The 25,413-nt window shown below is 47.4% G+C and overlaps 2 protein-coding genes across 3 annotated transcripts; one reads left to right on the top strand and one right to left on the bottom strand.

Annotated features, from left to right (window-relative positions):
• LOC124474730 (gamma-crystallin S-like) lies at positions 1 to 5,212 on the bottom strand. 2 transcript variants are annotated; one of them, XM_047031128.1, is made up of 4 exons: positions 5,133 to 5,205; positions 1,272 to 2,927; positions 715 to 957; positions 1 to 408 (listed from the first exon to the last, which is right to left on the bottom strand). In XM_047031128.1, the coding sequence occupies exons 2-4, from the start codon at positions 1,278 to 1,280 to the stop codon at positions 136 to 138; spliced, it is 525 nt and encodes a 174-aa protein (XP_046887084.1). In that variant the 5' UTR covers positions 1,281 to 2,927; positions 5,133 to 5,205; the 3' UTR covers positions 1 to 135. The 2 variants fall into 2 exon arrangements, with proteins under 2 accessions (XP_046887084.1, XP_046887083.1); XM_047031127.1 differs by lacking the exon at positions 1,272 to 2,927 and having other exon boundaries at positions 5,133 to 5,212.
• Positions 4,797 to 23,809, top strand: LOC124474729 (DNA-binding protein SATB2-like). The gene is made up of 12 exons (XM_047031126.1): positions 4,797 to 5,408; positions 10,120 to 10,332; positions 11,471 to 11,665; positions 13,841 to 13,967; positions 14,290 to 14,413; positions 15,015 to 15,117; positions 16,381 to 16,431; positions 16,518 to 17,098; positions 17,460 to 17,672; positions 18,095 to 18,247; positions 19,949 to 20,140; positions 22,062 to 23,809. The coding sequence occupies exons 2-12, from the start codon at positions 10,164 to 10,166 to the stop codon at positions 22,719 to 22,721; spliced, it is 2,568 nt and encodes an 855-aa protein (XP_046887082.1). The 5' UTR covers positions 4,797 to 5,408; positions 10,120 to 10,163; the 3' UTR covers positions 22,722 to 23,809.
• Positions 23,810 to 25,413: the final 1,604 nt, after the last annotated feature.

The raw sequence follows: 25,413 nt of genomic DNA, 5'->3' as shown, positions 1-25,413 counted from the left end.
TGCTTTCCACTCAGGTTTTTTATTTCGGCTGGTGGTGTGTCCCTGGTGCCCCTAGCTCGGTGGTGTCGTAAAAGGAGCAGGCTTGCTGGTACGACCGGAGGGAGAGGGAGGGCTGGGGTGGTGGGGGTGAGGAGGTTACTCTGTCAGCCGTCTGAAGGACTGCACGGTGGGACACACAGCGCCCCAGTCCATGGGCTTGCGATACTCTCCCTTCTCCAGGAAGTACTGGCGTCCTTTGTAGTTGGGGTGCTCGTAGAAGACCCAGCAGCCCCCCTGGACCTTGCAGGAGTGGACCTCCCTCCAGTGGAACTTCTCCAGGACCGAGGGGCAGTCCTCCGTCGCCTCAAACACCTGGCCCGCAAAGTCCTTCTTTCCGTACAGCTGGATCTGGTATGGAGCCACGCCAGCCTGGATGGGAGGAAGGAGGTAGTGGGGGGGGGGGGGGCATCAGTGGAGTTGAGAAAGAGAGGGGCGAGAAGAATTTCTTGGGCAGAGAGCAGTCACTTCTGTATGGCAACGTATCAGTTGTCTCCATTTACTCTACACAACGCCAACAGTCATGAGTTGTGAGGACAAACACTCCACTGCAAGCTCAGTAAATCACAGTCAACAAAAGCGACACACTATCACCCTCATCTATCCGGTGCACAGGACACCCCCCGCATCACCCAAGACCAAGCTACGGCACGTTATCCTAAGGGGTCAGAGCCTTACAAAGTGGACCATCTTGCAGGAGCAGATTCGTTCATTGAGGCCCATCCAGCGCTGGTAGTCTGGGTACTCCCCTCTGGTCAGGACGTACTGGTAGCCAGTGTAGTTGGGCCTCTCGTACAGCACCCAGGCTCCACTCTCCACCCGGATGGAGTTACAGCGGCTCAGGTAGGTGTGGAAGTCGGAGCAGTCGCTGTCGCACTCATAGCGACGGCCCTGGTAGTTCTTGTCCTCGAAGAAGATGATCTGGAGAGGGAGAGAGGTCAGAGCTCCAAACCAAACAGAGCTCTTTTCGTTCGCAGTTTACCATGACTACTCGGATTAGGGTTACTAGGGTTAGGGTTACTAGGAAGACTTCTTAACCGGCCTGCTCGATAGATGTTTCCCGTGTACGAATCAAATGACAGAGCGCTCTCTGACATTGTAAAGCATTTTCAAATATCTCCAGGGTCTGCATGGACATTCTCGGCAGATTTGGAATTTTAGGCTGAAATGTTGTCTAAAGAAAAGGCTAAGAAACGTGAGTGTTCCTTTAAAACCGTCTGTCCTCCAGTACTCACCCTGCCCATCTTTGATGTTGAGTTCAGCCCTGGTAGTTTTCCTTAAGCCCGTGTGTGAAGTGGCGCTGGCTGTCTCTCTGATCCCCCCCCCACTCCCTTTTTATATCCCCCAGTGGAGGTCTATCAACCAGACAATTGCTTTGTCATGAAAATGAGATCCAAAAATTTAGTCAGTGATTCGAATGCTATTCACGTTTTCTAGAAAAGCAAAGTGGGATTACCTGACATAAAAGCTGCTCTGGACACACGCCCATTGACCCCCGTTCTCTGTTCAGCTCAGTTCTCTGGACCCCAACACAACATGGTAAACACAGATACAAACTTGTATGCACACACACACACACACACACACACACACACACACACACACAAAGCAGACACAAACAAGCAAACTCTCAATTTATTGCCAACATTCTACTAGACTGACACACAGTAGGATACACACTTGCACACAATGCGGGCAGTCTGTTTCTCTCACACACTCACACACACACACACAGACACACATCTACATCCCTGCTGTCAGGTCCCCAGCCAAGACCCCTGGCACACTGTTGGAGCACCAGATGAGTTGGATTCCAGCGTTCCAGAGGCATTGAGAGCAGAAAACAGCTGAGTCAACTCCCCCTGCACTTGGCCACAATAATCAATAGCAGGGCGACAGCTGCTTAAAATTCACAGTGTCATCCAATGGCAAAGCTTGGGAGGAGGTTTCCATCAAGTCATCAGCTATGCCAGCCAATTATTCTTAGAATGCTAGGTATGAAGCAGATTCAACCAATGGGGGGGAATACAGAATGGACCTGTTTCTACTGTGGGGAAAATAAAGTTCCTTTTTCATTTGAAACAGAATGGTATGAAAGGTCTGTACCAGTGCACCACTCATTTAGGTGAACAGTAAGATGCTATCGGCTACTTTATCTGACTTAGCCAGCGAAGCAGGCTAGCTTAGCTACCACTCTGTAGTTGTTTGAGTCCTGGAACTGAATGTTATTCAGCCTATTGGCCGGCACTTCTCTGAATCAACACCATCTCTGGAGGAGAGGATCCCTCACTGAATCGCTCCTCCTAAGGTGTCCTCCATATTTCCTCTCTGAGTTTTGTCTGGGACTTTTTCCTTGTTTTCTCAGAGGGGTTTTGGCTGGTTTGCTCAGCATCGACCACACGGTGGCAGTATTCCTTCATGGTAGACTAGTCACTAGGGTGTTCAACGTATTGTCCTGTCCCTCCTGTTGAGACATTTTGAAGCTTTCAGTAGAGCTTCTCTTCTGACCTCTCACAGTCAATTCTACACCCATTCTTTTTTAATCAACTAGTGTCAAAGAACTCATATTGTTTGTCTTTTTTTTTACTAAATAAATACTATAAGCAAATATACAAAGCTTTAGTGGGTTCTAGGCAAGAGAAGGCGTCTTTACAAGTGAAGCAGGCCTCCCCTTTTCTAACTTATAGACACACACTAAACACACGCACACACACACACACACTCACACACTGCTGGCCAATAACTTTGTGGTTGGCTGTCGGAGGCACTTAACCTGATGCAGGGCAGACATGGCAGCCTGACACAGCTCCCTCCCTGGTGGTGGCTGTAACCTGGCCCTGCACCACCAGGGAGGGCGGAGGCCAGAGGAGCTGCAGGCAGAAGGAGGTGGTCTGGTGAGGGAATGGGTGAAGTGGTTTGTATGAGTTGGCCCCTGTGCAGGGTGAGACTGACCGGAGTAGGATGGGAGAAGCATCGATGAAATTCCTGCTCTGTTGGATAGAACTTTCTTTAGTTGGATGGGACAATATGAAAGTCCACAGCATTTTGTAGGCCTCTGGCGTGAAGATATGTGTGACTGACTGCTGGGCAGTTTGAGCCCCATTCATCTTTGTTTTTTGTGGACAAGTAGACAATGATTACTGCCCTCCACACAAAACTGGTTTCTTGTGCAGGGATGCTGCAGTCTAGCTTTATTGATTAGCAAAATGTCTTCATTTTTTTCCAATAGATTTTATTAACTACAATGATTAATCTGTTTCTATTTAGTTAATAGTTTACAATAACTGAGTAAATGACGTAAACTAACATCGATCACCACTATCAAATGCACAAAACCAAATATATATATATATACTGTATATAAAAATGATCTGACAAATATAAGGTAAAAAGGTGGGAAGTTGACTGACATTACAGGCCTTTACACACCAAGACATACCAGCGTAAGACATAATATATAAAAACTAGGTTTATGTTTGATCTTTCAGGCCTACTGTAAAAGTGTTTTCATCTCTGGCGTTCTGAATGACTGAAGTATAAAAACTATTTGGCTCTTTGAAAAACAGCCGAAGGTTGGCTGAGACTAGACAGTTTTAAGTATTTCACTTAGGCTATTATTAGGAGTTTATCATGTTTGGTTCACTTTCTCTTGTCGTTCTTTTAGATTGCAATCATTAAACATATAACGAAATCCCAATGCTACATGTTCCATTATTTAATGAAATAGTCCGAATTATATTTCTTTACACCGAATAGAGACACAGAAGGGAAACCGCGATGATTAGATCGGGGCCCATGTATTTTTATTCGGTCAACATTTGAGTTATTGAAAATAAAATATTCTATAGATTCGTTTATTTGATTGAAAACCAGCTTTCTCCTCGTCTTCTGAAAACACCAATTAAAGACCTATTTTGAAATATGCGTTAGGCCTACGATTTGAAATTATAGACATATGATGACTACCGTAAACTCGCAAATATTTTGCCAGACATTATTTTAGTTTAAATTCTTCAAATGTAGATTGAAGAGGTCAGTTTAACGAAAAACTGTAGATTGAATGTTAATTCAATTGTGTAGCCTACATATTATATAAACATTTATTTTAAGGATTCCTTCTTGAAACGTCAGGTCATTCAGCCTATAGTCAAAAAGGGAGACAATCTTAACAGAAAGATGAAAAATATTAGGAACAAACTTCAAGAAAACGGGACAGCTGTATAAATGATCTCGAAAAATGCATATTTTTCCAGACATATTGGCCAATCTAGGTTGAATAAAGAAATAAAGGTTTTATTATTCTATACAGGTTAGCGCTTTGGTGAATGAACAATTGATATTGTGCCGCTGCAAGCAAATAAGCCTACTACGCCTCATGATCCAACTGATCGTTTTATTGAGTATAGGCCCTATAATATGTTTAGCCTATGGTGCACTGATAGGCTACAGAAGTAAACATATGCCTTAAGACAAGTTTAGACCAGCCTATTTAAGGTAATAGCCATTTTACTTATCCTTGACGCACACATTTGATTATCAGAATGATTACAAATCCATATGGAACGATTAATTCACACATAGCCTTCAGCGAACATATTATTTGTAAGCCTAATGCAAAATGATCCGCTACCTATTATCATTATTTTCAGGGCAAACACGTTTTAAGCTGCCCAAGTTCAGGCGATATTGACTGAGTTATTTTAATTTCATAAAGTTGGGGACTACATAACCAATGCTATGATGCAAGTGGGTGAGGGTGAAAAGATAATTGGCTCTGATACCTCCCACTCTTCTGTCTGTCCCTCTATATTTGTCATGAGCCGAGACGGACCGCTGCAGAGTGTCTATCCAACGCTTTCCTACATTGTCTCTATGCGGTGATTGATCCCTCAGACCTGCAAGTCTGATGCAGCAGCAGGGTCTAACAGCCACTTGTTTCCACTTCCGATACCTTTTAACGTATACAAATAAATAACAGGATCCCTTCCGCGGTGGCTTGTGATCGTTACCACCACGCAAAGCGATTCGGTGAGATCTCTCTCTCTCTTTCTCTTTCTCTCTTTCTCCCTCTCCCTTTCCTCCTCTCTTATACTTACCACTCTGTCCATGCCCTCTTGCCCGCCTACTACAAACGAAGCGCAGCGTGCAGTGTGTATTTCTTATCCGTCTTATCTTGTCTCTCTCGCTTGCTTGGCTTGTTAGCCCTTACTGTCACCCTTGTCATTGAGTTCCGCAAAAAGGGTCTTCGTACTCATTTTTTTGAAAATCAGCTTTTGGAAAAGCAATTTCAACTTCAGCCCTGGATTCACTACATTTGATCAATGGACAGCGATTTATCCCCAACAAGGCGAAGTACAGAGAGCGCGTGAACAGTGAGTATTACTTCGCACAGTTCCTCTTTTTCACTTGGCAATTCTATTCAAAATCACTTTTATTCCGCGACTGTAGCCTATTTATAAGCTTATGACGTTACACATAAATTCATGACTATGCTCATTTTATACAACCTTTGCGTTTTGTGTTAATATTTTTTCATATTTTAAACTTTTAATAAAACCAATTCATTCGACATTCGGGTTAACCTGATAATTACAAAATAAAGATTGCTATGTGCTAAAATATAATATAATGAATTAATGTCCTTAATAAATCTCTTAACTTGTTTGGTTCTATGAGTGTTTAAAAGTAACTTTTGCTGGTTCTTCTGTGGTCGAATTATTGAATTAGGTTACCTGGTTTATTATGCATGCCGTAAGTACTTAAATTAATATCATGCCTACTATTTGCTATACATTATTATTCATTTTCCCAACATTAGTCTTTTAATACTATGATTATACGATGTAGGTTTATAGATGTTTTTTTTGTATAGTAAGTGTCATGATTAATACTTATTTTCATGATTATTATTAGTAGTAGGAGTTCTAGCAGTGGAAACGGTAATAGTAGCTATCATACAGTTGTAGTTGCATTAAGTTGTAGTTGCAGTACTACAACAATAGTTGTAGTTCCAATTTGTTGTAGAGTAGTAGCCTATTATCAAACCGTCGATATGGAGGGAGGCCAATATGAACAAAATCTAATTGTCCAACACATTAACAATTGTATCACCATAGAGTCAAATATAATTTTATTTCATTATTTAACCTGATAAACTAAGGCTGTACGCTTAAGAAAGGCTCTGTACGTAAGCCTTCGATTCCCATTTTGGCAAAAACGTTTCCACTGTTTCGTAGGCTGGGTCTCATATGGTCATAAGTCAACGTAAACATCATGCTCAATATTACCAAAGACTGAAATTACTTATAGTTTCAGGGCGAACTATTTACGCATTGATCCTGAATGGCTTTTTGCCCAGCGTAGGCTACTAGAGCATCTTACTTTTGAACAATTAACCCAATATTTCAAAACAGAAAACCCAGTCAAGATTCAGTTTCGTCATATATCTAAAAGTGATTATTGCCGTTATTTTCTGGTAGTATTGGAGTTATGGGGTATAATACGCTATTATATACTTTTTATGACATATAGGCTATTTTGGAATGATATCATGTTTAAATATCACAAGGTCACTCAATTGAACAAAAAATGTTGTGATCAATACTGAGATACCCTTCACCAGACTTTTAAAACTGGTATTAAGAGTTTAGATTGGAGGAAATTTGTACAAGCAACTACATCGAGGGCTACACGAGCATTATCTCAGAGGCAGCGTTTTCCAAACACAAGCTGTAAGATTTGAATTTGAACAAACTATTAACTGCAGCTGAATTGATGCTGTACTGCATGCTGTGTCAACACAATACTTCTCATGCAACAGTAGCACCATTTATGAGAGCTTTGACAACCAGGTCCTTTACTCTCTAATGGGTCCTTCCTCTGAGCTCTGACCCCATGGAGGAGGCCAGGCAGGGTGGGATGTAGAAGGACAGGTCCCGGACCTTCATCCCACTGCTACCACGCTTCTCACAGGAGTAGAGATGACTGTGCAAAATGGGAAGTAGGAACAAAGTCAGTGCACCAACATCCCAAGGGGCTGGGTAAGAGCACCAGCTTAGAATGAAGCTGAACATGCTCCACAAAATGGTCTGGTGCTTCATTTGAAGGGCTGTGAACATGTTGTTCATACATTCATCGTGCAATATAATGACACGCATACCTGTTTTTATAAGGGAAATACATTGTAGATCTTCTTAAACCACTAGTTTCTGTTCAGGGTGGAGTGAATGTACATTATATAGTTTAGTAGTGTGTTACATTCTACATTGTCAGATGTTGCATTTGGCATCCATGTGTGTCAGTATGTTAACTGTATATGTAAGTGTGTGTGGTCTCTCTGCATGTGTCTGTGCAGTTTCCCAGTGTATGTGCTTGAAGTGGTTTCCCCGTGTGTGTGTGTGCGTGTGTGTTTGTGTGTTTGTGTGTGTATGTGAAGTTGATGAAGCCTTTATGACCTTTATGAAGTGGGGGGCAGACTTTAAGTAATTATGCTTTACCCTCTGTGAACCTAAGAGCATTGGTTTCAAGCCTCAGAAAAATAAGAGTGAGTTCAAACAAGTCATAATTGAAAGGTGCTGAGATGGGAAGCAACAATTGGATGAACTTGAAAAAGTAAAAAACAAATGTATTAGAGGGTCTGCCATTTATTTAAAGATAGGTTTTCTATGTTTGTACAGACAGACTTGACATCCAATGCCTGACATATGCTTTGATTTACTGTCTTTACACTCTGTTTATGAATTTATTATGGCAGTTTGTAGATATATTACTGTTATTTCGTATACACTGCAGCATTTTGATAAGGTTTGTTCGAATTTATGTCAGTGTGAAATGATATAGTGACTCTCAATGTAGTCTTGTTTACCGTATTTAGCTGAAAGATACAGTACTGGCAAACAAAGTCGACAGGACACAATAGAAAAATGATTTACAGAATATTATTGTGCAACCGAACAATAATGCTTGCTCAAAGTGACATGTTGTTAGGGATAGCAGTTAGGGGCAGATCGTTTCATTATCCACAAAGACCTGGATACACAGAAAAGTGCAGCTTCTTAACCTCTATCTGCAGGATATATCTCACATAGCAGACACAGAAATCCAATGAAGGGTGAAGGAATGTCACGTTCGACTACTGTGCAGACAGCTGTACCTATCAATTGTCATCTACACAGAGCTGTGATTGGCAGTGTAGACAGGCATCTGTACATGATGGTGTTACGCCCCCCTCCCCCTCTTTTCCCCCCCTCACTTCCATGCAAGTCTGGTAATCATTTCTGCCCAATTAATGACTTTAATATTGCTCTTGGTTTGGGGTGGAGATGAGGGCTTTTAATCCTGGCCTCTTCTTTTCCCAAGTACCGTGCAAATGTGTTTATTAAAAGCAGACCAGGCATCTTTCTGGTGAAGCAGGAACTGGGAAAGAAGCAGAGAGGGAGAGAGAGAAAGCGTAATGTGTCTGGTCAGAGCTGTTAGGATTTATAGGTTTTAATTGCTCCATGCACGACACTTAGCTCCACTCTCCCATCGCAGGCCTCGCTGGCTGGCCTGGTCCCATAGCGTGATGTGTGGTGGCTGGGGGGGGGGGGGGGAGGGGAGCCCCCCAAGGGAACCACTGGGGCGTGTTTGGTTCCGTAGGTGGGACAGCAGCAGAAAGACAGACAGTAGTCCCAGAAATGAGGCCAGACACTCATGATCATTCCTCAGTTGCTCCTGCATCAAAGCCGTGTTTACTCTGATGAGCGCTCCATAGGTTTACTTGCAGTGACAGGTTTTATTGGAAAACACTAGATGACTCTGTATGAAAATGTGATGGACATGTGTATACAATAAGGTTACAATGTCAGCTCGTCAAGACTTAGGCTGACTTTCCTTCTGTAACAGGTTATAAACTCATCATAGGCTAGAACATTGTTATTGGGAAAGACAGGATGGGGCTGATGGCCCTGTTTTGAAGAAAAGGAGAGGCTTGGGACCATTAATAATATTCTGTTTGTGTTGGAAGGGTATTTTTAAAAGCAGCTATTAATTTTGCATGTGTGTTTTATTGTAATCATGTGCTGCTCTCAGGCCAGAATGGGTTTATTATCATGCCAACAAAACCACTTATATGAAAGAAAAGCCTTGAGATGCAGACAGCTGACTCAGAAGTCCTCAGCTTGTCAACAAACTGGCTAACGTCCACAGACGACGGCAGAATGCCCATATTTCTAAACCAAGTTAAAGGAACCTGTCAATCACATCTTCAGGCTGGTATGTTTAGGTGTCTTTGTGAAAACGTAGCTGGGAAAGTAAGCGGTGAGGAGGAAACATAACTCAGATGTGAACCTGAAGCTGTTCAATTGGAAACGTCAGATGTGCTCTAACGACAAAAAAGCACCGGCAACATTTTGGTCCTGCTATTGTTCGTCGGCTGTGTGTGTTGGGAGTTGAGAGCCGCGCCTCTACTTGCTGGAGCGAGATCAACAAGGTCATGTGAGGGGAGATAGCCTGGATTACGACCTGTTACGATGATGGGCCCTCTTATCTCCTCAGCAAGAAGTCAACTCTAATGTCAGAATATGACTGTGCGGTTTTCTTCACAGTACATAAGACTAGACTTCCAGTCAATTTACACAAATAAAGAGCTGGTGATTTGCCCCAGATGCTGGCTTGTTATTCTGTTGTTTGTTGTGGTCGTCCTCGTCTTCTCTCGTCATCTGTAAATAAAAAGTAATGTCTTCAATATGAGCCATGGCGGGCAGGGGGGGGAGAGAAGATGACCACAACAAACATGGTTGTCACACAAGTTGTTAATGAAGCAGTAATGTCATTGTAATGGGTTTTAGGGGAGACGCCATAATCTCAACACAGGGGATGTTGAGTGAGCTAACCTGTAGTCGTATTCCTTGTCAAAAACGCACCTAAAACGTCACCCTTAACTGTAGCCATCACTGTTAAAGGAGACCCAAACTGAAGCTGTTACAAAGTCTCCATCGTTTCACCCGGAAGTCTTGGATTCCTGTTCGATCCGACAGCCGTGTGTTTGTGGCCTGCTGTTGGGTCTTTTCCTCAGTTGCTCTCCTGTCCTCCCCCTGTGTGCAGGCCCCTACGCTCTGCTGGGTGCTCCCCCTGGTGGTTGGAGGGGGATGGAGCGTGGCCGGGAGAGCCCCTGCCTGACGGACAGTCCCGAGCGGAGGGAGGAGAGCCCAGACCACGGCGGGCCCCCTCCAGGGAAGATCAGCCGTCTGGAGGTGAACGGGAGCCCCACGGGGGCGTGGACCCGCCACAACGGCACTCCGCTCAAGCCCCTCGGAGGTATACGCGCTCACACACGCACGCTCGTACGCGTGCAAACACGCAGGCTTACCCGAGCATGGAGTTACAAATGTGACACAAGTCAGTGAATGACTGCTTCAGAATGATGGATGAAAAAGGAGGGTGAGTGAGAGAGAGAGAGAGAGAGAGAGAGAGAGAGAGAGAGAGAGAGAGAGAGAGAGAGAGAGAGAGAGAGAGAGAGAGAGAGAAGAGAGAGAGAGAGAGAGAGAGAGAGAGAGAGAGAGAGAAAGAGAGAGAGAGAGAGAGAGAAAGAGAGAGAGAGAGAGAAGTAAAGAGGAAGAAAGTAGGTTCCTTTCTCACACACGAGGGGGGGGGGGGGTCTTTTAACCGAGGAAAATCAGTCTCTTTCAAACCACAGCATTATGGGGTGGAATGGGCCACACACACTCTCCACTAATGCTACAGCCTCAAGACCATACATACTGTATACACACAGGCATAAGTGGCCTAAAACACACACACACATATAAGCGCATAAATATGCACTCAAGCTCTGTAGCTGAATTATTGGGATATAGCGTGTCTGATGGAAGTGTGGCTTTGGCTGGGTTTCAGTTGTCATTGGCCTGTCAGTAGCTTGATTGATAACCTGTGAATGACAGCTCTTTGGGGAATAACACACTTGTGTTTTATAAGGCTTCAGGGTTGGAATAGCACATGGTTCTTGACGTATAAAAATGATAGCAACCCAACCGGTTCTTGTGTATTTTTACAAAATGCATGACATAGATTCATTTCTGTTCAATGAGTGATTTTGTAACAAGTTTTATGTCAGTGATAAATTTATGTTTATACTGTGGTAGGTAGTAGTACTAAGCATACCTTCTGTCTTTTCATTCATTTTCCCATTTATTCATCCATTTATGTATTAATTCGTCACTTTAATTGGTTCACTCATTGTCGGACATCCTCTGTCTCTGTCTCTGTCTCTGTCTCTGTCTCTGTCTCTGTCTCTGTCTCTGTCTCTGTCTCTGTCTCTGTCTCTGTCTCTGTCTCTGTCTCTGTCTCTGTCTCTGTCTCTGTCTCTCTCTGTCTGTCTCTCTCTGTCTCTCTCTGTCTCTCTCTGTTTCTCTCTCTCTCTCTCTCTTACTCTCTCTCTCTCTCTCTCTCTCCCCAGGTCTGATGATCCCAGTGTACTGTGTGGTGGAGCAGGCTGAGGGGGGCATGTCCGGGGGCGTGGTCTATGAAGGGGAGGGGCGTGACAGACACGCTGAGTTTGTATTGGTGCGTAAGGACATCCTCTTCACCCAGCTGGTGGAGACAGCTCTCGTAGCTCTGGGCTACTCACACAACTCTGCTGTCCAGGCACGAGGTGAGTCAGTCAGTCAATGTGTGTGTGTGTGTTTTTGTGTAGCATGCTTTCATGCATGGTTGTGTGGGTGCGTTAGTGTGTAGGTGTGCATCTAAGTTTGCAAGCAACGTGGTTAGCAGCAAAATCAAGCAAACTTTTCTGATTTCAACCACCTCTTATTGTCTCTGGGTCTACCCAGTGATGACATACATAAGTGCATAAAATTGCTTGGTTTTGGCATCAGTAATGGAGACACAGTGTAGTACAGTGGTTCATGGGAAAGAGCAGACAGCATTTGAAGTTTGACCTTCAACCTCGGTGAAGGTCACACCACATCTAGCAAACCTTAACACAACAAGAACAAAACCAAACAGCAGTGCTGTGAGAGTGCAAGCAGAGAGCAGGTCCCAAAATACCTTCCCCTGTCTGATCCAGAGACGACGGCAGGCCGAACTCCTGACAAACACACTCACACACACACACACACTCACGCACACACATACAGACACACACGCACACACGCAGAAAGGCAGCAAAGCGTTCCACATTCCAGCTCCATCCCGTAAACACAGGGCCTGAACCCAACCAGGCAACGCCCCGTGCCCCCTCCAAAGCTCCTCCCAGATGGAGAGCCTTTCTTATTTGAAATGAGCTTTTATGTTAAATGAATAATTTTTGGCTGGAGTCAGGCATTCTTTCCCCCTCTTTGTGGTTACGACCAAAATTACACAGAGGCCTTTGCTATTTTTCTCCCTGATTAAATTGTGTCCGGCATAACTTTGGCCACGCTGTATTTTTAAACTCTTCTCTGGCCACTTGGTTCTTTCTTTAATTAGGCCGATCGGTAGAGCCATAATTGAAAGGATCTCATTGCTTATTTGGATTTCTCAGTTTTTGGCCCTCCATGTAGGGGGCAAGTTGTTTTGTTGTAATTATTTCAAATACAAAGAGTTAGTATTCAAAGGCAGGCTAGCAAGAGTTCTTTTGCGTGTGACTATTCAAATATGAATAGACTATTCATGTCATTATTCAAATTCTGAATATGGACTTTTCCCACTACTCCAGGAGTAAACATATTGTGTCCATATGCCGCCTGTTTATGCATTTTTCGATGGCATTGTGGGCCCTGATGTATGGATCCATCCAGGATCAGTTCTAATGACACATCAACATCCTCCATGCCATTGTATCCACAGGTCTAACCCAATTAATCAGCTCGAGCTGACTTGAAGAAGTTGTCTTTGTTCCTTTCTTCCCAGCACCACTACACTCATGCCATTGAGACACACAAATATACACAAAACACACACAGACACAAACACATACGGCAGGCAAGCTGGCAGGCCAGGGCTGGTTTGCGTCTGTGTTTGATTTAGCAGATCCTAATGCGATTAGCCTTGTTTAGTTTAGCAGTTCCAGCCATGGTCTTGGTGAAGGCCAGGGGAATGTGTCTGTGTACACATCTTAGGATGCTTCTCAGACACAAGAGGAGTGAGGGAGGGAGGGAGGTAGGGAGGGGCGGAGGGAGGGTCTCATTGTCAGATGTAGCTATCAGACTTCTCCATCCTTCTCCCTTTACAACATAGAAGAACACTCCGAGAGAGAGATCATTAGCACTTCGAAGACAAAATAAAATAAAAATAAAAGTCCCCTCAATTTCACTATCAATCATACTTTGTCATAGAAAAATATCTTCATACTTCAAACTGTACAGTTTACCTACTGGACATGATGGAACTATCTATCTCTGGCTCCACCTATTCGAGAGGATTTATCCTTAATCATGAATGTGTTTTCATAACCCATATTAATTGCAGATTGACACACCTAGCCTTGACCTATACTTCCCATCAGTGGTGTCTTGCACGATACCCGCTATAAAAGGCAGGACCGGGTCCCTGGTGCTTAATGAGGCTCCTGGGGCAGGGGGTGGCTCTTCCCCTGCTTGATAAGACACTAATAGATAAGACTTTATCTCTCTGACATTGTTCAGCTGTGAGGTTTACTGCCGCTGATGAAGAGCCTATTTATGGTGACACATGCACACAAAGGTTGTCTCCCTCTCTCGTGTGCACCTTATGAGGCAGAGACACCCACAGACACACACACACACGCAGGCACAATGGTATTAGATGTTCCCAGGTGAAGGTAGGGATGATCCACTCAGCCCGGTGTGCTTGTCTCTCCTGTCTCCAGGCATCATCAAAGTGGGACGCTGGAAGCCCATGCCCATCCACTTCCTGAGCGACGCCCCCGAGGCCACAGTGGCAGACATGCTGCTGGACGTCTACCACATGGTCACCCTCCGCATCCTTCTGCAGAGGTCTGGAACCGTGTGTGCGTGTGTGTGTGTGTGTGTGGGGGGGCGGTTCTATGATACAATACTTAATTATCAAAACGAATTTGACCTACAAATAGGTTATCCATTAATATGAGCAGATATTAATGTTTGTTTTGTTGTGTTTCCATGGCAGTGTGATATTACGCAATCACACTGTGCTATTATCTGCATGTTGATAGGAGTTGATCGTCTCGCATTCATTTCCATGGCCACTGTTTGAAAATTAACTTCTGGTACCAAGATGACAGGAAGTTACAAAACAAACAGGAAGTGAGGTAATGATGGGTCGTCTCCATGGTTACAGCTTTGCCCGTTTAGAGGATCTGCCGTCGGAGCAGTGGAACCATGCCACGGTACGCAACGCCCTCAAGGAGCTACTGAGGGAGATGAACCAGAGCTCTCTGGCCAAGGAGTGCCCTCTCTCTCAGGTAGCAGTCTACTCTCTCTCTCTCTCTCTCTCTCTCTCTCTCTCTCTCTCTCTCTCTCTCTCTCTCTCTCTCTCTCTCTCTGTCTCTCTCTCTCTCTCTCTCCATCTATCTCTCACACACATATATCCTGGTTTGTTTTACTATGCTAGTGAAGACGTACTATTTACCCCCATTCAAAATCGTGTTATAAACACACACACACACACACAGATACACACACATACTCCAGTGAACATCTGTGCAGTCCCCCATTTTGCACACCCTGTAGTCATAACTTAAGAGTGTGTCATATTGTGTTCAGATTTATGGACTTGGTCATGATATAATCAGTAATTAAGCAAAGTATGTGGGTGGTGTCCTAATCAATCACAAGCTATCTGCCTGTACCGGTCTGTGTATGTGTGTGTGTGTGTCTGTGTGCTCGGAAGTCTGCAGTATAAGACTGACGCTCATGTATCTTTAGATTTCCTCATGTGAAAGTGTGGCTTTGTAACAGGCTGAGCGTATCTCTAGTTCAGTCTGTTCCAGAAGGATCCAGGATGTTGCTCCTAGATGTCTGTGTCTCTCACACATGTCCTCCCCTCCATCTCTCCTTGTTCAGAGCATGATCTCAGCCATAGTCAACAGCTCCTACTACGCCAACGTGTCCACGTCCAAATGCCAAGAGTTTGGCCGCTGGTACAAGAGGTACAAGAGGATTAAAGGTGAGGTGTGTCTCCTGCTCGTCACGCTCTTCCCAACCAACCACAGGGCCCGTCTCGTCTCAACCCGCCTCTCTTTCTCAACAACCTTACATATGATTGGCTGACACTGACGTCGACTCAGAATGTTCTTGGACAAGTGCTGAGCTTTTCTGTGGCATGGTAACAGATCCGGTGGTATAGTAGAGACTGCTTCCATAGGGGTGGGTGCGTTCATGTCCTCTTGGACGTTAGTGATGCTAACCAGTGGTGACATGACCACTGTGCTCACAGAGTCAGTGTGTATTAGCTTCCCCTGAGATGGACCTTTGTGTATTTGTGTGTGTATGTGCATACGTGTGCTTCTGTGTGTGTGTGTGTGTGTGTGTGTGTGTGTGTGTGTGTGTGTGTGTGTGTGTGTGTGTGGTAGGCAGCCATTGAGATAGCTCCCCGAGGGACCCCATGACGCATGGTTCACATTATCCTTTAATGTCACCCTTAATATAGCAGGGAAAACTAAACACTTTTAGCCTCTAATCAGAAGCAGCCGGCCCTCCCACTCCATAAACCGAGATCGGCCCTTTCACCGACCCCCCCCTTCCACCCATCCCCCTGCCCCCGCCCCTCTCACCACCGTCCTCCCCATGCCCCCTTCCCCACCAACCGATCTCACAGTTGAAACTCCGCCCTCCTCTACCTCCCCTCACCCTTTCAACCCCCCAACACACACAAACACACAGTTATCCCAAGACAGTTTCATTTACCCCAGGAGTCAAATCAAAGTAGACACGTGCGGAGGAGTGTGGGTTAAGTGGGGGGGCGACGACGGTAAATACTCCCTGTCGTTTGATGAAGAAGGTGGGAGGGGCGAAAGGACGGAGGGAGGAGGGTAGGGACAGGGCTGGAGAGCTGGATGGATGGAGGGATGGAAGGCTGGAGGGCTGGAGGGCTGGAGGGATGGAGGGATGGAAGGCTGGAGGGATAGAGGGCTGGAGGGGGCTGGAGGGATAGGGAGGACTCAGGTTCCAGTCAGCCCGCAGCATTAGTTCAGCTGTGAGGCCCCCTCTCAAACACACTGACTGCAGTCTTCCACATGGCTTCTTGGGAGGGGAGGGATCAGGCTGCTGAAGGAACGCTGATTGGGTTAACAGAGTCATGAAGCAGATCTGACTGGATGCCCTAAGTGCCACCATGTCTACCTATCTGAAACCATTGTTTGGTGAATGCATGGATTCATGTCATTTCCTTCCATAGCCTAACTGTGTTTTGTCTCGTTGCCAACTACAGGTGAATACCTTGAGAGGATGTGGTCAGGCCGTGATAAACCAGACATTAAAAGTAAGGTGACAGCCAAATTATCTGAATAAACTCCTAGCACTGTGTCTTTTGAACCCATCCTCATTTGTTTGTGTTTGTTTACACAGTGGAGAGAGACAGCATGGCTGACATGTGTATCCTCGGACAGCGCCCCCCTTCCCACCTGACTTCCCCAACCCACCTGGGCCCCCTGGGGAGTGGGGGTGTGACCCTGAAGGGGGGCCCAGGGGATACCCAGCCCCCCAGCTCTCAACAGGCTCTCCCCCCCCCATCCCAACAACCATCGCCCCTCGGCCAGCACCACCCCAGCCCCCCACTGCGTGGCCCGGTGCCCCCATCCAGCCCCTCCGCCTCACTCCAGCCCCTCCTGGGGCCCGGGGGGCTGCTCCCCCCCCAGCTCTCCCCTCAGCTGGTGAGACAGCAGCTAGCCATGGCCCACCTCATCAACCAGCAACTAGCCGTTAGCCGCCTGCTCGCCCACCAGCACCCCCAGGCCATCAACCAGCAGTTTCTCAACCACCCGCCCATCCCTCGGGTCTGCAAAGCCCCCGGAGGGCCCTCCGAACCTGGGCACAACCCCTCGGCCGTGGAGGTGTCCTCTGATATCTACCAGCAAGTCCGAGAAGAGCTGAAGAGGGCCAGCGTCTCCCAGGCGGTGTTTGCCCGCGTGGCCTTCAACAGAACACAGGTACTGTAACACCAGGAGCTGTGTCGACAAACCCCATTCCACTGTGCCCCAAGCTGAATATAATTCCACAACACTGATACTGACATTTCCATATGACTTTGTTGGATGACTCTGCTCTGGAGTCTGGGATAGGCACAGTGGAAAATATTTTGCTCTGTAGAACGCCGCCTGTCAAGCTCTCAGCATCTGACATTGGTTGTGTGTGTGTGTGTGTTTTTGTTTGTCCCTGCATGTGTGTTTGCATGTTTGCATGTATGCTTGTTTTTATGTGTGCGTGTGTGCATGGGCGTGTGTGTTTGCATGCGTGCTTGTCTGTCTGTGTGTGTGTCTGTGTTTGGGCACACGTGTGTGTGTGTCTCAGGGTTTGCTGTCAGAGATCCTTCGTAAAGAGGAGGACCCTCGCTCGGCCTCCCAGTCTCTCCTGGTCAACCTGAAGGCCATGCAGAACTTCCTCAACCTCCCTGAGGGGGAGCGCGACCGCATTTACCAGGAGGAACGCGAACGCAGCATGAACCCAAATCTGTCCCAGACACCCAATCAGAACTCCACCTCCTCTGGCCAAAGACACACACAGGTACACACACACAGGTACACACACACAGGTACACACACAGGTCGACACACACACAGGTACACACACAGGTTGACACAAACAGGTACACACACAGGTACACACACAGGTGCACACACACACACACACAGGTACACACACAGGTCGACACAAACAAAGATGGACACACCAACACCTGTAAAGGCAAAGATCAAATCAACAGCAATATTATGTTAGATCCACCTACAACCCACGGATATGGTCTTCTACTGTACCACACACACACACACACACACACACACCCGTAAACAATAACAAAACACAAACAAGTGCAGGCATGTTGTAGATATCCCGAGGGACTCCTACCAAGGCAGACACTGTTCAAACACTAAAATCTCTTTTCCTTTCATTTCTCCTTCCTGCCGCCCCTCCCTCCCTGCCTGCAGGCCAAACCCTCCGTGCCCAGCGTGGAGGTGCCCCTGAAGCTAGAGTCCCTTGTGAACATCACCTCGGGGATCTACGAGGACATCCAGCAGGAGATGAAGCGAGCCAAGGTGTCCCAGGCCATGTTTGCCAAGGTGGCCGCCAACAAGAGCCAGGTCAGCCCCTGAGCACACGGCGCTGGGTTCTCCCATCCAGTGGATTCTTACCCACGGCTTCAGTGCTATCTTGTGGAAAGGAATGCGTGATATGAAGCGATAGCGAGATGCTGAATAAAGTTTGACGGCAGCAACACAAACACACACACACACACACTGCCATTCCCGTATTTTGGCTGGAGGAATGGTTTTGGAACATGGAGGTGACATGGAAGTAGGGAGTGTGTGTGTGTGGGTGCATGTGTGTGTTTGTGTGTGTGTGTGTGTGTGTGTGTGTGTGTAAGGGCGGAGGATACTGCGGTAGCAGGCATGCAGGGTTAGGCTTGGCTGGGTTGTTTTCCTGGTTGTCCAGGCCGTGGTATCTGATTGTCAGTGTGGCGTGCCGTCACGTCTACGCTGACAGATAAACAATGCGGGCGTCCGGGAGATAAAAGGAGCATCAGTCACGTCAGCATGCAGAGCTGCCCCCTACAGGAGTCCTCATCAAAGATGCTGCAAATACCTTCCATCCACAACAGCCCCTACTTGTTTTACTTTAGTGGTGAGGAGGGGGCAGTTAGGGAAAGCAGGGTGGGAGGGGGTTTGGGAGGGGCTATTCTTGTGACCTCAGAGTATGATTTGAGGTCCCTTTTTTGTGTTGTTTTTTTATGTGTGTAGTGATGAGCTTGCCGTACTGTATGAACACGTGTGTGTGTGTGTTTATGTGTGTGTGTGCCAGTGGTGGATTGGACTATGATATTTTTGCTCTTGTGGCTTTGAGTGAAGGGGTCATGGCTCACTGACCCCATCTGCTACATCTGGCCGTGCCCCTCCCTGGAGAGCGAGGGGCAGGGATGGAGGGAGAGAAGGAGGGCATGAGCCCTGATCACTTTATTAACACTGTGTGCTGGAGGGAGCCGTGCGCAAACAACAGCTGGTGTCAGAGCCTGGCCCAGTCTAGCGGAGATAATCAAATCGTTTCTCGTTCTCTCTCTCTCTCTCTCTCTCTCTCTCTCTCTCTCTCTCTCTCTCTCTCTCTCTCTCTCTCTCTCTCTCTCTCTCTCTCTCTCTCTCTCTCTCTCTCTCTCTATCTCTGTTTCAAAACAGTGTCATCAGGAAGTCAGGCCTCTGTCTCTTCTCCCCGGCCCTCCCAGTCTCCCTGTTTCCCTGTCTCCCTGTCTTCATGTCCCTGTCTCCCTGTGTCCCAGTCTCCCTGTTTCCCTGTCTCCCTGTTTCCCAGTCTCCCTGTCTCCCTGTCTTCATGTCCCTGTCTCCCTGTGTCCCAGTCTCCCTGTTTCCCTGTCTCCCTGTTTCCCAGTCTCCCTGTCTCCCTGTCTTCATGTCCCTGTCTCCCTGTGTCCCAGTCTCCCTGTTTCCCTGTCTCCCTGTTTCCCAGTCTCCCTGTCTCCCTGTCTTCATGTCCCTGTCTCCCTGTCTCCCTGTCTCCCTGTCTCCCAGTATCCCTGTCTCCCTGTCTCCCAGTCTCCCTGTCTCCCAGTCTCCCTGTCTCCCTGTCTTCCAGTCTCCCTGTCTCCCTGTCTGCCCGTCTCCCTGTCTTTATGTCTTTGTTCCGGTCTCTCTTCATCAGCTGTTCTGCTCCAGTCGTCTGATGTTCCTCCTTTTCCTCCTCTCTTTCCTTCTTCTCTTTCTCCACAAGCCCCTATCAACTGGAAGACAAACCTATGGTCTGACTGTCTGGCCACCCTCCTCTTCTCTCTCCAGGGCTGGCTGTGTGAGCTGTTGCGCTGGAAGGAGAACCCCAGCCCGGAGAACCGGACCCTGTGGGAGAACCTGTGCACCATCCGCCGGTTCCTGACGCTGTCGCAGGCCGAGAGGGACATGGTCTACGAGGAGGAGTCCCGGCACCACCACAGTGAAAGGCTGCACACTGTCCTCCACCTCCCCGAACCTCAGGTCAGCCTCAGCCTCAGCCTCAGCCTCAGCCTCAGCCTCAGCCTCAGCCTCAGCCTCAAGCCCCAGCCCCCAACCTCAGCCAGCCAGAGCCCATTCAGTCACCAGCAATGGGGTCCTGTAGTCGTTCTTTACCCCCACCCTTCTTCTTTTGGGATGCCTCATGAAGTGGAAGAGGAAGCTGTGGTCAAACCAGAGACACATTCCTCAGCTGAGTCTCCCTCAGTGTCTGGGACTGCTGAGCCAAGGACCCTATAGATGATAAAAATACAATCCTATTTTTTAGTTATGGTGCTTAAAGAGCAGTGCGAGAGAGAGAGAGAGAGAGAGAGAGAGAGAGAGAGAGAGAGAGAGAGAGAGAGAGAGAGAGAAAGAGAGAGAGAGGTGAGCAGCAGTGAAAGAGAAGGTTTATAAAGGAGCAGATGAGTGTAAAGGAATGTAGGTATGACAGAAGCTTAGTAGATAAAGTGGCTGGATATACATAGAGATATGTCATTTAGATCCAGTTTCGATCCCTGTGAGTGGTTGGTGTGCTCCAGTCTGGGCAGTATGTGTGTCAGTGTCTCTGTGTGGGGTTGTTTGCAGACAGCTCTGTCTCTGTCTCTGTCTCTGTCTCTGTCTCTGTCTCTGTCTCTCTCTCTCTCTCTCTCTCTCTCTCTCTCTCTCTCTCTCTCTCTCTCTCTCTGTCTCTCTCTCTCTTTCTCTCTGTCTCTGTATCTCTCTCTCTCTCTCTCTCTCTCTCTCTCTCTCTCTCTCTCTCTCTCTCTCTCTCTCTCTTTCTCTCTCTCTCTCACACACACACATGAACACACCCACACCCACAAACAGTATGACACCCACACACACAAAGCCTGTCATGCTGTACACAGTAAGCCATGCAGAGAGGAGATTGATGATGGTTTGACATCAATTAATTAATTAATGTGTCTCTGTGGACAACTTTGCCCCCCACGGGGTGTGTGTGTATCCAGTAAGACCCTCCCTAACCAGGACAGACGCATCCTTTACACTCCTTTCATCCGCTGCCGTCACTTGGCTTCCCTCACTTGATGGGAGTTAGATTACTGCAGCGCATTTGTAATGACAAAATTACAGACAAGAAAAAAGGCTGTTGTGCTATGTGTAACAGTAATTGGGGGTTTGGTGCTGGCCATTGTACAGGAAAGAGATGAACTGGTTGTGAAATCATGTCAAGAGCACTGCTGCCCTTGGAATCCCTTTTCTTTTTTTTGAGTGTGTTGTTTATTTGTGGGGCACACCCATTTGTGTGTGTGGGTATGTGGGTGTGTGGGTGTGTGTGAGTGTGTATGTGTGTGGGTGTGTGTGTGTGTGTGTCTGCGCACAATCTTTCGCTTTTCACACCCCTCTTTCTCTTCCTTTCTCACCACCTGCTTCTTCCACAGTTTCTTTCTCCAGTCAAGATGTTTGTGTCCTACACCCCAGTGAAAATAGACCAGGACACATAAATGACAAGCCCACACATTTCCTGTAAAGGCTTCCCCCACCAACACTCTACAGAGCATGGAGAAATACCGCCACAGTTTGGCCTGACCTCAATATTATTTGAAACATACCCTGTAATTATTGAAGGGGGGAGAAAAAAGAATTACTATTATCTTTATTTAGGTCCTTTAATTTTGATGTACCACAGATTTATAACCCGGCATTCCAGTGTTTAGGCGTTTAGGCACCCCGCCCTACTAATAGTCCCAGAAGGCTACTGATGAGTCTGGGACCAGGTCAAAGTGCTGTGTGGGTGAATGCAGCTCGACAACCACAGTCCCAACCCCACCAGCCTGAGTGCCTGCTCCTCTATGGGCATACTGTCTGCCTGTGCTGTTTAATGACATATTTTAATGACTATAATGGACCATGCAGTGCGTATCTCCCAGTTGTTGATAGCACCTGCTGCTTTTCTTGACAGGCCCTGCACAGACAGCCTCTGCCGCCGATGAAGGACCCGTCCCCCATGCGCGAGGAGCCTCTGCCTGGTCCCGTGCCCAACTCCAGGTGCCAGGAGGACGCCGGTGCTGTCGGGGGCGGCGGTAGCGGTGGGGGGCCAGGTGGAGGCGGAGGCGGGGCAGCCAAGAAGCCCCGCTCCCGCACGCGCATCTCCCTGGAGGCGCTGGGGATCCTGCAGAGCTTCATCGGGGACGTGGGGCTGTACCCCGACCAGGAGGCCATCCACACCCTCTCCGCCCAGCTGGACCTGCCCAAACACACCATCATCAAGTTCTTCCAGAACCAGCGCTACCACGTCAAGCACCACATTCAGATGAGGGAGGCGGGGGGTGGCGAGGGCGCCGGCGAGGCGGGGCCGCTGGACGCGGAGGAATACCAGGACGAGGAGCTGCTCTCCGGCTCGGACGAGGCCGAGTCCAGCGAGGACGGCCGGGGCTCGGAGGAGGCGTTCAGAACAGAGGGAGGAGGAGTGAAGAGGGGAGAGGGAAGAGAGGCGGGAGGGCTAGCGGAGCGCCGGGAGCACGGACAGGAGAGCAGCAAAGCCTCCAGCCCCGGGGCCACCCCCCCTTCCCCATACACCTCCCCCAGGAGCCCCCCTGACTCAGGGGAGCATCCCAGATAACCTCCTATCCCCATCCTGACCCCCGTGTGGAACAGAGGACAACGCGCATGCACACACCCACACACACACACACTGGCTCCGGTTGGCCAGAGGGACTAACAGTACGGTGTATGAAACAGTGGGCATAGAGTCATGGAGAAGACAACAGAATACCTCAGGATGAGAGGCCCAGTGCACCCTGGGACAGACCTGGTCGTTCAGGAACAGAAGGCTGCTTTTCCACCGTGTCCTGCTCTTGCTCACTGGAGGATTGGCTTCCTGGTTGGCTTCAGAGGCCTCCCAAGATGTTTGGGAACTCTGTGTTCGGACTGGGAGTGCTACTTAGACATTCTCCTTCAGATGTTGCCAAATCTGCTCTTCTTTCCGCACTCAATCCCCACCAGCACTTACAATCAAGACTATTTATTGTTATTATATGTAATCGAAACTTGTTGTCAATATGGTCGCTATTATGCTCTTATGATGTGCTATTTTGATATCAGTGAAACGATGAACATTTCAATGTGAGAGAGGGAACATAACACTGCCAAAAGAAGTTGTTACTGAGCTGAAATCTTTTAGATGTATCGATCCCCACTTGTTTGTAAAAGAAAAAGTGACATGAAATTAACCCTGGAAATGTATTCCCTAAATCAACTTTTTTTCTCAAACTATCCTTCATATGGTTCCTGCCATTGTTGACATCAACCAAACCAGGCCAACCTGAAACACAGCAGTGTTAATGAATGATGATAGTATATGTGTGTGAGTGGGCGATTAACAACAATGACGTTTTTGCAGTGGAAAATTACAAGTTTTGAAATCTAGCTGCCAAGAGGAGGATAAGAGATATATTGTTAACTTGGTCATTTGTGTTGACCTATTTTCTAATGATTTGGCTCAACTCTGTTTGGTTTGACTGAGCACGACGTTGCTCTCTTGATCTGGACACCTTTTTGCCGTCTCTCTTCCTCCTCAAACAGACATGAGCCAGGGCCTCTGTGAAGACGTCATACTGTATATTTAGAAAACACAATCTCTCCTAAGAAGGAGAACAACAGATGTCTGTGCTTTTCTTTCAAGGCATTAAATATTGAGTCAAATACTAACTCCTGTCAAAAACAAGTGAGTTTTTTCCCTTTCGGTACAAATTGTGAAACGATTGTTTTCTTTCCCAGTCTTCTTGTTTGTCCTTTGCATCTGTGAGTCACTGTTCACACGTGTGGTGAAGGAGGACTCAGACCCCACTGTGCTCAGTGGGACCACTACCCAGCAGCCCCCACAAGCCAGACTCCTGCAGGGCACGCCGCAGCCCAGACAAGCAGCCCTGATGAGACACACACCATCGTCGCTCCATCCTGAGTGTGTGTGTGTGTGTGGTTGTACTGTATGTGTGTGTGTGTGTGTGTGTGTGTTGCTGTAATGGTGTAGCCCAGAGTTTATCTGTGTTATCTGTGCAGGGGGCCAAGTGAAAGGATAGTAAGATCGAAAGACACATCATTTTCTAAAGCGACAGATCAGAGGTCAAGATGAATGACTCATTTTCCTCCAATTAAGGAATGGCGGCTGCCTGTGATGAGAGCCAGATTCCCATTGTGATCATGTCCCCTTTCACAAAGAGGAAAAAAGAACAAGGAACAAAATTGTGGTGCTTCAAAAATATATTGGAGATTTTGCATCATAATATACAGTAGATAGGTAGCTGATATGTACAGATATTGGACTGTCAATTATGAGCGGCCTGGTGTGTGTGGGTGTCAGTTTGTCTCTCTTTCTCTCTCGGGGAGGGGAGTGGGGGATGCACAGCAGGCTCATTAAACGCAGATTTATTTATGAGGCCAGCTAACTTTCTGCAATTTCATGTGTCGCTTGCCTGCCAGGCCACCTGATAACAATTTGAAACTATTTATGATACTGCGTGTGCAGTATGTGTCTGGGAACAAACCCCCATCCCTCTCTCTCAGTCTCTTTCCCTCCCTCCCTCTTTCCTCCCTTCCTCTCCCTGTCTCATCCCTCTGGTCTCTCGCTATGACCAAATGATTCACACACACACACACACAAACACACACACATACACACACAGGTATTTATCTGTGGGCCAAGGGACTGGGCGAGACACACAGCCTGTCTCCTGTCCAATGTTTTGTCCTCTCCATTGCTGGAGGGTCCTCACCACTCTACAGCTAGACTCCACTGAGCTAAGCTAAGCTATGCCAACTCTACCAGGATTAACCCTGTTTGGCTAACGCTACCATGGTTAACCCTGCTTGGCTAACCCACCCTGGCCTTCTGTGGCCTCATGCACTCAGGCTCCCTGGACCCCTACCCGACACAGCTTGCAGGTTGCACAGGCCCTAATGCTGCTTAAGCCCCTGGATCTCCTAATTGAAGTCGTTATTCGCTCAATTGGCTAGCTGCAACCCCTTTCTAGGGTCTGTGGCTGGCACGGATTATGGTGGAGACGCACATACAAACACCCTCCGCCCCTTCACACACACAATAAACAGGGAGGGATTTGACACAGTTGGACCAGTTAGGAGGCTGAACCAGACCCATCCGTTTGCTATTGGATTAGATTTGAGTCTTAGAACGAAACTGGCAGGCAGTCAGACCAGTCACGTGGTTGGGGAGTCTAAGGCTGGGACTGGACTAGCACTGGGATATGGCTGTCGATGAGGTTGTCATAAGGCTGGAATGCAGCTGCTCCGTTGTG

Source organism: Hypomesus transpacificus, chromosome 12 (genome assembly GCF_021917145.1).
Source record: "Hypomesus transpacificus isolate Combined female chromosome 12, fHypTra1, whole genome shotgun sequence".
In the NCBI taxonomy this organism is placed as follows: Eukaryota; Metazoa; Chordata; class Actinopteri; order Osmeriformes; family Osmeridae; genus Hypomesus; species Hypomesus transpacificus.
The sequence above is the reverse complement of the archived record's forward strand: the minus strand, read 5'-3'. Positions and strand labels throughout refer to the sequence as shown.

Excerpts from the sequence above, each read along its gene's own strand:
- LOC124474730 (XM_047031127.1), bottom strand. Across the intron at positions 409-714 it reads CCTGCAAGATGGTCCACTTT|GCTGGCGTGGCTCCATACCA; the intron begins GTAAGGCTCTGA and ends CCTCCCATCCAG.
- LOC124474729 (XM_047031126.1), top strand. The coding sequence starts at position 10,164 with ATGGAGCGTGGCCGGGAGAGCCCCTGCCTGACGGACAGTCCCGAGCGG. Across the intron at positions 11,666-13,840 it reads CTCTGCTGTCCAGGCACGAG|GCATCATCAAAGTGGGACGC; the intron begins GTGAGTCAGTCA and ends TCCTGTCTCCAG. Across the intron at positions 13,968-14,289 it reads CTCCGCATCCTTCTGCAGAG|CTTTGCCCGTTTAGAGGATC; the intron begins GTCTGGAACCGT and ends CCATGGTTACAG.